Source organism: Patella vulgata, chromosome 1 (assembly GCF_932274485.2).
Source record: "Patella vulgata chromosome 1, xgPatVulg1.2, whole genome shotgun sequence".
In the NCBI taxonomy this organism is placed as follows: Eukaryota; Metazoa; Mollusca; class Gastropoda; family Patellidae; genus Patella; species Patella vulgata.
Genome location: NC_065879.2, coordinates 93,418,010 through 93,430,279, shown reverse-complemented (window position 1 = coordinate 93,430,279; position 12,270 = coordinate 93,418,010). Strand labels below are relative to the sequence as shown.

The 12,270-nt window shown below is 38.9% G+C and overlaps 1 protein-coding gene across 1 annotated transcript; it reads right to left on the bottom strand.

Moving 5' to 3' along the window:
• Nucleotides 1-963: 963 nt before the first annotated feature.
• On the bottom strand, nt 964-8,975 carry LOC130012922 (endoglucanase A-like). The gene is given in 3 exon segments (XM_056101074.1): nt 964-967; nt 2,375-2,516; nt 8,618-8,975. Coding segments are annotated over 3 exon segments (504 nt in total).
• Between the last annotated feature and the right edge of the window lie 3,295 nt (nt 8,976-12,270).

Genomic DNA, 12,270 nt, shown 5'->3' with positions numbered 1-12,270 from the left:
TTCTTCGTCTCGAGTTCGATCTGCCCTTTCACCTTTACCTCCGCTTCCCGGTAGCCGATCCCCTCTTTTGCTTTGATTTTTAAAGCCCGGCTCGCCAGGACGATTTTTGGGCAGTCTCTAGAATTTGCCATGTGCTCACCCTGGCAATTCCTGCACCTAATTTTCGTCCCCGGGCACACGGAACTTTTGTGGTCCTTCCCGCAGCGACCACAAGCGACCTTAGAAGCACAGAACCGCTCCGTGTGTCCCAGTTTCTGACAGTTTTTACAACCCTCTTTGACCTGGAACCTATGGGTCCCTTCGACCTCATATCCACGAAGTTTCAGGTCATCGAGGATTTCTTCGCCAGAGTATTCTGCCGGTATGCCGTGGACCACGCATTTCTCAGAGCTGAGAAAGCGTGGTGATATAATTGACACTCTCACGCCCGTGAGGGTGTCATAGGAACGGGCCCGTTCCAGGTCCACTTCGTCCCGGAAAGCCAAGCGTAGCTCTCCGGTTTTCAATATCGTGATTGTGGGGAGGCAGGTCACCTTCCACACATCTCTGATCTCTTTCCCGAGGACGGCGGCCTTCTTACCCAAGAAGGTTGACCCGTCCAGGGGCTTAACTATCAACGGGTGTTGATAGGGAGCGGGTACGATCCGATGGCGAGAAGCAGCCGGGGGTGGCGTGCTTTTTAAGACGTCCGTAAAGGAGCGCTTGAGAGGCGAGACTGGTGGGGGGACCCCACCTTCAAGGACCTCTATCCCGTCCATACCGGTGCTAGTGTTGGACATAGCTGCCGGATATCGTTCGACCAAAATAATAAGTAAATAAATAAATAAATAAGCAGGTCAGACACAGAAGTCAGGCGAGAGTTGGGAACCGTGTTATCCTCGCTATGTAGAAATAGGAGGACTCTCGTCCAAAATCTTGCCTGAGAAGCGAGAAGCAAAAAACTTCTCTACCGCCACCGACGTGCTACCTAAGTATAAAAATAAATTTATTTTATTATAAAAATACGAGTACCCACTCGCTTGAGAAAGATTGGGGGGACCGCCGCAATGAAACACAAACGATTTCCAGAAAGTGAGGATCACTAACTCAGGCAGAGACTGCTGAGTTCGAACAAATTCTGAAAAACGTTTGTGAAATATTCAAGATGGCTGCCGTACCCACGCCAAGTCAGTCTCCGTACAAAAAATATAAAAGTATAAAAATACGAGTACCCACTCGTTTGAAATTGATTGGGGGGTAGCCTTAGTGAATTATAAAAGCTTTCCAGGTAATGAGGATCACTAACTTAGTCCGAGCTGGCTAAGTCCGTTCAAAACCTGTACTTGATTTTCAGAAATTCAAGTTGGCTGCCAAACCCACGCCAAGTCCTAAAAAGTATAAAATATAAAATATAAAACAATCTCGGTCCACAAAGAGGTATAATTACCAGAGCAGTAATAAATGCCACTCGTAGGCCGGTATATCCTTGCTTGATTCCAAAAAACACTGTGATAGTTCACCCAAGTAGTAGAGAACACAAAGTTGATCTGAGTACTTCGAGAAAAATCACACAATGCACGAGCTGAACTTCTTATGACCTCTAGCTTCAACAACCAAAAGTCAATTGGAGGATCCACACACAGATATGTCTTTTATATCATTAACTTCATTAAGCAGCAGTAAATGGTATGTTATGAAAGCAGAAAACACCTGTTTACGCATTAATCCCCTTCTTTAAACAAACAATCTAGAATGAAACAGTTTAACAACAACACTAATTGTTATGTAAACAAACACTAACAATAGTGATTGTTTAAAGCACTAAACAAACACTAGTAGCAAACATTGTCATCATAACAAACAGAGATCACTTCAGGTATGCACCAATTGGTAAGAAAACTCATCCTTCTCTAAACCTACGTATTAAAATAGCCATGATTAAAGGTAGTTCTTTGATCACATAATGTTAAAAATTATATCAAAATAAGAACATTTATTATAAACTATGTTTCATACATGCATATGTTTGATGCATGCATTTGTGTATGTGGTAACATGTTGTTAAGATATAATAGATGAAGAAAACAACTGTAAACTGTGTTGGTATCTCATTTATAAGCATTCAGGGAATATGTATAATATTTGCTGACTTTTATCAGGGAATATGTATAATCCCTGAAAATTTCAGGGAATATACATACTCACTGAGTGAATCAGGGAATATACATAATCACTGAAATTTTCAGGGATTATACATATTCCCTGATTATACATATCAACTGTAACATATATACACGGCTAACTATTGATTCGTCGTCACTATTTTTATCATTTCCTTCTTAGGGCCTAGTTTATCCTCGGGACGATCCGATCCTTCCAAACTTTCATATCCGACACCTCGGGATAAAAATACAGTACATACCGTTTAAAAATTGACTTTCATTTGTGATCGAGCTCCTTTTTCTGCATTTCCCCCCCTCCAAAGTAAGGTCTTTTATTCTCGTCCGTAAACAATTCGGGAAACGGTCTAGCCGTTACTTTCACGGCAAAATTGCCAATATTCAATGAATGTTTTTTTAGTTTTTTTAGTTCTGCAATCGAAATTCTAAAATTAATCTTGGATATCGTCAAAAACTGAGACGTCTGTACAAGCAGATGATGATGGCTGGGGAATTTCTAGTGGCTCATGCCTGATTTGTGTTGATCTGTTTTCCAACTTTTTCATAATTTTATCTTGGTTTTCTTCAATTTTTTTTAATCTTAGCATTATTATGTCCAGAGATTGCTGTATGGCAGAGCTACATCCACATCTATTATTATTATTAGTGTTGTTTTGCGCCAACTCGTCTAAATCGGGCAAGACTGTAAGTAGCGAAAAGTCAAATTCTGGTTCAAGAGATGTCGGTACCATGGGTTGGGGTGCTGGTATGGCTACTGGTGCAATAGGTGCTGCAAAATTCGTGGGTGCTGATGTTGGTGCTGGGTTCGGCAACGCTAATGGTGTTGCTATTAGCATAGATGGGATTGGCGTGGGTGCTGTTATGGGTTCTGGTGCTGTCGTGGGTGTTGGTACTGGTGCTTGGATGGGCACTGGTGCTGGGATCGGCGTGGGTGCAGTTGTGGGCTCTGGTGCTGTTGTGTGCATTGGTGCTGGTGTGTGTATTAGCATTGGTGCTGTTGGTGTAAAACTAGGTGCCAAGGCTAGGGCTGTCTGGATAGGTGTTGGCATTGGCATCACTGGTGCTGTTGTGGCTGTGGCTGATGGTGCTGTTGTGGCTGCTGGTGCTTGCATTGGTGCTGGTGTAAAAGTAGGTGCCAAGGCTAGTGCTGTCTGTGTCTAGATAGGTGTCGATGTGAAAATATACTGGTGCTGTATATTTCGTTTCATATTTTTTCTACTATCGATGGCTTAAACTACAATGAGGTTCCGTCAGGGGTCAACCAAGCGGCTTTTGACCCTATGACGTCAGATATTGATTAATCATTCAGCGTTGATGTTTCTAGGGGTTTACCCAGAGTTCTGTGCAGAGAACGCCAAGAACTCGCTGTAACAGACCGTTTGATTGGCTAATTCCTCACATCAATCAACTAGAACGCGGGCTATATAACAACTCTACCAGATCCTAGTGTAGTAAAGACAAGTAAGACAAAGTTTTGAATTATAAAAAACAAAACGAAATAGGATCTACGTTTTAATCAGATTGGGGATTCCATAACATTTTATGTAATATACAGGTATTGACAAATCATTAGTCAAGTTAGAGATACAGGTATTGACAAATCATTAGTAAGTTGTCACAACAGGGGGGGTTGGATGGCTGAATGGTTAGCGTGCGCGCGCTGTGTCATAAAGTCTGTCATTGAGTCGACTGGCGTGGTTTCGAATCCCCGGTTGTACGTGACAAGGAGTAGGGTCGCCTGTCCAACCTCGTGGGTTTTCTCCGGTTTCCTCCCACTGTTAAAGACCCCTACGCGCAAGCGAATTATTGAAATAAAATTAAACTATATGTTAGTCCCGAAATGACCTGGTTTGTGTCGAGTGGACGTTAAACCCCATTTCTCTCTCTCTCTCTTTGTCACAACAGGTCAAGTTAGAGATAAATTATGGGAGATTAGATAAAGAGCTGGTAGTTCTCATTATAATAGTTAAAAACTAGATACTGTAAAGGGAATTTGCTGAAAATTTTAGTTTAATTGATCCCCTATGATTTTAGCGATTGAATTTTCGGCCAATCCTCAATCATCATTACTAAAGTGGGTAGGATAAAAAAATAAAATCTCGATTATCCATTTCATGATTTAATTATGAATGGAAATGAAATGAAATGGGGTTTAACGTCCTACTCTTCTGCACCTAACCTGGGCTAAATTGAAGACGGGCATACGCCATACAGTGTGCTATGAGGGAAATTTTGCCCGGGCAGCGGCGCTACGGCCTACTCTTATATCGAATTCCAACTGCCAAGGGATCTTTTACGTGCACGCCAATGTGTACGCGGGACCTCGGTTTTTCGTCCCATCCAAACGACAAGGCAGCTGTCCTTGTCAGCCCCTTCTTTCTGTATCACTGACAAGGGGAAACCAGCCGGAAAATCGAGATGAACTTTCTCGGCCAATGCAGGGATCGAACACCCGACCTCCATGCTAGCGAGCCAGCGCCTTACCCACTTCGCCACGTGATCCCCCAATTATGAATGGAAGTCGAACAGCAAATCAGAACCTAATCCAATAAACATCGCAGGCTATCGATGATATCAAGAGTTGTTTATGATCTGGATAAGTTAATTAATGTCTAATTAATAATTTAGATAACATTTAAGGCCTACTGAGAGACCTGCAATAGGCAGATTTAGCTCTTGCATAATGTATGTTTAGCATAAATAAAATAAAATGGGATTTAACATCCTACTCCGACTGAGCTAATGATGCTGAGCAAAATACTGTTATTTTGAATTGCAACTGTAAAGGGTATTTTTACATACACGCCAAACAGTACACAGGACCTTGGTTTTTTGTCCCATAACTAGACAGCTATCCTTGTCAAACAGTTGAAGAGCGCCATCAGCAATTATTGTGATCATTGACCACTTCGTTTGGCTTGGCATCCAATTTCTTAATTTCATTTCACTTTCTGTTTCTAAAGTCTGAGAGAAGAGGGGGGAGGGGCCAATTGTTAAAGCATGCACTTTTGATAGAAAATTCTGTCATTCAGTCAAGTAGAACAGTTATGACCTAGTTTGTGTTGAGTGGACTCGCCCTCTCTGCATGAAATATTTTGTGATGCACTACACTAGGACTGTATAATATTGCAAAAAGGGACGATATCGTAAAATATCGCGATATTTAATAATAATGTCACTTTGCTATTAAATAAATTAAATATAAATGCATTAAAGCTGACTACAGTGTGAGTAAGTCTTGTGGGTAAGAATTGCTTTATTCATACACATTAAACTTTTCTTTTTAAATAATATAGATTTATTAAAATGAACAAAACAACATCCTTTTTGGATAAAAACGTTTCAATGCTTTTTAACACAATAACAGGAGACATTACTTATGCCTGTACATATAATTAAATTAAATACAACCGCTGATGTTTAAAAAGCGTATGCTTGTGACCTTGTGTAAGAAAATTCTCAAATATCACATGCAGCGGAAGTAAGTAGATGCGTTCTTCAAGTCTTGTAATTGTAAGTTCAAACAGTTTAACAAATACTAAATGATCGTAGAGTTTTCTAAAAATATTCGTTTTTTAAAAATATGACAACCTATTTATAGCCTGGAAATTAGCCGCGGTCGTGGGAAATTTCAGGTGTTTAGTAGGCCTAAGCTTTACATGCAGTCACAACTGATAATTTATTGTCGACTAAAAACAAAGTAAAAGTAATGCATACACGATGCAATGAAAAACGACTGCGGACACTGCGCAAGTGTTTTCAACATTTAACGATTCTCAAAACATTAGTTTTAGTTTATTGCCGTCGGCTAATTTCTGCTGCTGTATAGTGTATTTATTATCTATTTTTATGATAATTTTTTTCGATATTTGAAGATTTTGGCGATATTCGATAAACCACTATATCGACGATTTTTGGCCACATTATATCGTAGTTGGATCTGAAAATACCATAATCGCGATAAATGACTATATTGTACAGCCCTAGAGGGGGGTGGGGGGCAAATTGTTAAAGCATGCACTTTTTATAAAAACATTCTGTCATTCAGTCAAGTAGCGTGTTCGAATCCCCGCTTATAGCTTGTATAAGGAGTAGGGTCGCCTGTCCAACCTTTTTTCCCCGGGTGCTCTGCTTTCCTCTCACTGCTAAAGACCCCTACGTGCAAGCGAATTATTGAAATAAAAATAGAACATTTATGACCTAGTTTCTGTTGAGTGGACTCGCCTCTTTGCATGCAATATTTTGTGATGCACTACACCGACAGTGTTCAAGGGATGAAGTTATCGGGTGCGGGTTTAATAATACTGGCAAGCGATTATAAATATAAACCCGTCAATATTCATTAGCCTACGTCTGCCTTAGATCTTCCCTTATCCGAATTTTTAACGCCATACACGGATTTTAAATCCTGTATAAATAATTTTATTTATGACCGCTGGCAACGGTCTTGGGATCTTGCAGGCACAAACAAACTTCATCACATAAAGCCTCTCCTTGGAGAATGGCCAAGCTCCTACAGGTCTAACAGGAGAGATGAAGTTATTTTGTGTCGCTCTCGAATTGGTCATACTTTTTTAACTCATATTTTCATTTTGAAGCGAGAGCCTCAACCGGAATGTGTTCACTGTCATGTTCCTTTGACAGTGAGTCACATCTTGATTGAGTGCAAACATCTCAGGTATATTAGATCTAAATACTACCGTTGCCAGTCATTACGTCAGCTATTTGCTCAACCGGAGCTATATGATAAAGTGCTAACATTTTTAAAAGAGACAAACCTTTATTCTCAATTTTAATTGTATATATTAAATCATGTATATTGTTTTAAATATTTATATATGTAAAAGATTTGTTATATTTATTTTTAATTATATATTTTCTGTGATATTTGTTTTTATTTACATATATAAATTCAATTATGTGATATTGTTTTAATTTGTCTCGTTAGATTCACCATATGTTTGGCGCAATATAGCCCGGTTGGAGCTGACGTGCCATTAAACAACATTTCATTTCATTTCATTAGCCTACATCATTTTGTCATTGCCCCTGTCTGTCCTCTATCACCCATTTTGTCGTTGCCCCTGTCTGTCCGCAACACCACTGAGTCTTTTAATGAGTTTTAAACAGATTTACGTGAAATGTTGTGATGTTGATATTCAGCGTTACATATACATGACCTTTTGTTGCTGAGTTATCTCGTTATTCCGAAAACCTAACTAAAAATAGATGTGAAACATTGGGACAATATAGTCCTATCAATACCCCCCACCCCCATGATTTCTCCATCCATCTCTTGCATTTTTACTAGTCTGTGTAAATGATTTACATGATGAACCTTGTTGATATTCAGTGCTACATGACCTTCTATTGCAGAGTTACCCCGCATTTCAGAAAAGCTAACTCAAATAGATGTGAAGCTTGGGACAATAGAGCCCTATCCATATGTTTTTCATTGTTTTTTATATATATTTTTATGGTGTATTTGTGTATGAAAAATATATACATATATATACACTGCTAACTATTGATCAGGGTTCCCGCGGTCCTTGAAAATCCTTGAATATCCTTAAATTTAAAATTTCATTTTCAAGGTCTTGAATATCCTTGAATTTCGCGGAAATAGGAAAATATCCTTGAATTTCAGTTGAGATCCTTAATTTTGTTTCAAATGTCTTCAATTCCTTTTAAATATGAGATTATAACGATAGTTGGTAATGTTTTGGTTATTTTTAAGATGAAAAATTGTAACTTTAGGCTAAAAAATGTCCTTGAAAATCCTTGAATTTGACGAATATTTATCCTTGAAAAAATGTTTGACGAAGCCGCGGGAACCCTGTTGATTCGTCGTCCCTATTTTCATCATTTCCTTCTTAGGGCCTCGTTTATCCTCGGACGATCCGATCCTTCCAAACTTTCATATCCGACACCTCGGAATAAAAATACAGCACATACCGTTTACAAATTGACTTTCATTTGTGATCGAGCTCCATTGTCTGCAATTTCCCACCCCCCCTCCAAAGTAAGAAAAGTAATGTCTTTTATTCTTGTCCGTAAAGAATTCCGGAAACAGTCTAGCCGGTACTTTCACGACAAAATTGCCAATATTCAATGAATGTGTTTTTAGTTCTGCAATCGAAATTCTAAATTCATCTTGGATATCGTCAAAAACTGAGACGTCTGTACACGCAGATGATGATGGCTGTTGAATTTCTAGTGGCTCATGATCTGTTTTCCAACTTTTTCATAATTTTATCTTGGTTTTCTTCAATTTTTGTTAATCTTAGCATTATTATGTCCAGAGATTGCTGTATGGCAGAGATACATCCACATCTATTATTATTATTAGTGTTGTTTTGCGCCAAATCGTCTAAATCGGGCAAGACTGTAAGTAGCGAAAAGTCGAACTCTGGTTCAAGAGATGCATGTACCATGGGTTGGGGAGCTGGTATGGCTACTGGTGCAAATAGGTGCTGCAAAATTCGTGGGTGCTGGGTTCGGCAACGCTAATGGTGTTGGTATTAGCATAGATGGGATTGGCGTGGGTGCTGTTATGGGTTCTGGTGCTGTTGTGGGTGTTGGTACTGGTGCTTGGATTGACACTACTGCTAGTGCTGGGATTGGCGTGGGTGCTGTTGTGGGCTCTGGTGCTGTTGTGGCTGTTGGTGCTGGTGTGTGCATTGGTGTTGGTGCCACAGCATTTGGTGCTGGTGTAAAACTAGGTGCCAAGGCTAGTGCTGTCTGGATAGGTGTTGGCATTGGCATCACTGGTGCTGTTGTGGCTGATGGTGCTGTTGTGGCTGCTGGTTCTTGCATTGGTGCTGGTGTAAAAGTAGGTGCCAAGGCTAGTGCTGTCTATGTCTGGATAGGTGTCGATGTGGCAATTGGTTCAGGCATTGGCATCACTGGTGGCGTATATTTCGTTTCATATTTTTTCTACTATTGATGGCCTAAACTACATGAAGATCTGACCAGTTGTACAATGAGGTTGCGTCATGTAACACTATATCTTACAGATAACAGAATATCAGCATAATGTATAAACCATTTATTGAGAACATTAAATAGACATAAACCGACGGGAGCTCTATTTCAAGTCCGACTTGCTGTCAGTAAATGCCTGCTTATATAGCGTCTAACAATTAGGGAAGATGGACAGGGGTGATAATCATATATGGTATTGTTTATTATCAAATTATGGTGTTTGTAATTACACTGCATATTTATTTGGAAGTCATTGTTAGGTCAAGGCACTGACCACTAATATATTTTCCTTGAAGTTCTGTCTAGTGTTATACACGGATCACGTGTAGCTTGTAAAGAACATATTGAATAAACTAGATGTTTAATAAGATCGTGACTTAACAGACGTTATAGAGAGTTTAAACGTCATCTTCAGGTATACATCACTTTGTCACAAACGTTTGATTGGCTAATTCCTCACATCAATCAACTAGAACGCGGGTTATATAACAACTCTACCAGATCCTAGTGTAGTAAAGACAAGTAAGACAAAGTTTTGAACTATAAAAAAACCAAAACGAAATAGGATCTGTGTTTTAATCAGGTTGGGGATTTTATAACATTTTATATAATATACAGGTATTGACAAATCATTAGTAAGTTGTCACAACAGGTCAAGTTAGAGATAAATTATGGGAGATTAGATAAAGAGCTGGTAGTTCTCATTATAATAGTTAAAAACTAAATACTGTAAAGGGAATTTGCCGAAAATTTTAGTTAAATTGATCCACTATGATTTTAGCGATTGAATTTTCGGCCAATCCTCAATACTAAAGTCGGTAGGATAAAAAATAAAGTCTCGATTATCCATTTCATGATTTAATTATGAATGGAAATGAAATGAAATGAAATGGGGTTTAACGTCCTACTCTTCTGCACCTAACCTGAGCTAAATTGAAGACGGGCATACGCCATACAGTGTGCTATGAGGGAAATTTTGCCCGGGCAGCGGCGCTACGGCCTACTCTTATATTGAATTCCAACTGCCAAGGGATCTTTTACGTGCACGCCAATGTGTACACGGGACCTCGGTTTTTCGTCCCATCCAAACGAACACCCGACCTCCAGGCTAGCGAGCCAGCGCCTTACCCACTTCACCACGTGATCCCCCAATTATGAATGGAAGTCGAACAGCAAATCAGAACCTAATCCAATAAACATTGCAGGCTATTGATGATATCGAGACTTGTTTATGATCTGGATAAGTTACATTTAATTAATGTCTAATTAATAATTTAGATAACATTTAAGGCCTAAAGAAAGACCTGCAATAGGCAGATTTAGCTCTTGCATAATGTACGTTAATATAAATAAAATAAAATGGGATTTAACGTCCTACTCCGACTGAGCTAATGAAGCTGAGCAAAATACTGTTATTTTGAATTGCAACTGTAAAGGGTACTTTTACATACACGCCAAACAGTACACAGGACCTTGGTTTTTTGTCCCATAACTAGACAGCTATCCTTGTCAAACAGTGCAAGAGCGCCATCAGCAATTATTCTGATCATTGACCACTTCGTTTGGCTTGGCATCCAATTTCTTAATTTCATTTCACTTTCTGTTTCTAAAGTCTGAGAGAAGAGGGGGAGGGGCCAATTGTTAAAGCATACACTTTTGATAGAAAATTCTGTCATTCAGTCAAGTAGAACATTTATGACCTAGTTTGTGTTGAGTGGACTCGCCCTCTCTGCATGAAATATTTTGTGATGCACTACACTAGGACTGAATGATATTACAAAAAGGGACGATATCGTAAAATATCGCGATATTTAATAATATATCACTTTGCTATTAAATAAATTAAATATAAATGCATTAAAGCTGACTACAGTGTGAGTAAGTCTTGTGGGTAAGAATTGCTTTATTCATACACATTAAACTTTTCTTTTTAAATAATATAGATTTATTAAAATGAACAAAACATCCTTTTTGGATAAAAACGTTTCAATGCTTTTTAACACAATAACAGGAGACATTACTTATGCCTGTACATATAATTAAATTAAATACAACCGCTGATGTTTAAAAAGCGTATGCTTGTGACCTTGTGTAAGAAAATTCTCAAATATCACATGCAGCAGAAGTAAGTAGATGCGTTCTTCAAGTCTTGTAATTGTAAGTTCAAACAGTTTAACAAATACTAAATGATCGTAGAGTTTTCTAAAAATATTCGTTTTTTTAAAAATATGACAACCTATTTATAGCCTGGAAATTAGCCGCGGTCGTGGGAAATTTCAGGTGTTTAGTAGGCCTAAGCTTTACATGCAGTAACAACTGACAATTTATTGTCGACTAAAAACAAGTAAAAGTAATGCATACACGATGCAGTGAAAAACGACTGCGGACACTGCGCAAGTGTTTTCAACATTTAACGATTCTCAAAACATTAGTTTTAGTTTATTGCCGTCGGCTAATTTCTGCTGCTGTATAGTGTATTTATTATCTATTTTTATGATAATTTTTTTCGATATTTGAAGTTTTTGGCGATATTCGATAAACCACTATATCGACGATTTTTGGCCACATTATATCGTAGTTGGATCTGAAAATACCTTAATCGCGATAAATGACTATATTGTACAGCCTTAGAGGGGGGGCGGGGGCAAATTGTTAAAGCATGCACTTTTGATAAAAAATTCTGTCATTCAGTCAAGTAGCGTGTTCGAATCCCCGCTTATAGCTTGTATAAGGAGTAGGGTCGCCTGTCCAACCTTTTTCCCCCGGGTGCTCTGCTTTCCTCTCACTGCTAAAGACCCCTACGTGCAAGCTAATTATTGAATAAAAATAGAACATTTATGACCTAGTTTCTGTTGAGTGGACTCGCCTCTTTGCATGCAATATTTTGTGATGCACTACACCGTCAGTGTTCAAGGGATGAAGTTATCGGGTGCGGGTTTAATAATACTGGCAAGCGATTATAAATATAAACCTGTCAATATTCATTAGCCTACATCATTTTGTCATTGCCCCTGTCTGTCCTCTATCACCCATTTTGTCGTTGCCCCTGTCTGTCCGCAACACCACTGAGTCTTTTAATGAGTTTTAAACAGATTTACGTGAAACGTTGTGATGTTGATATTCAGCG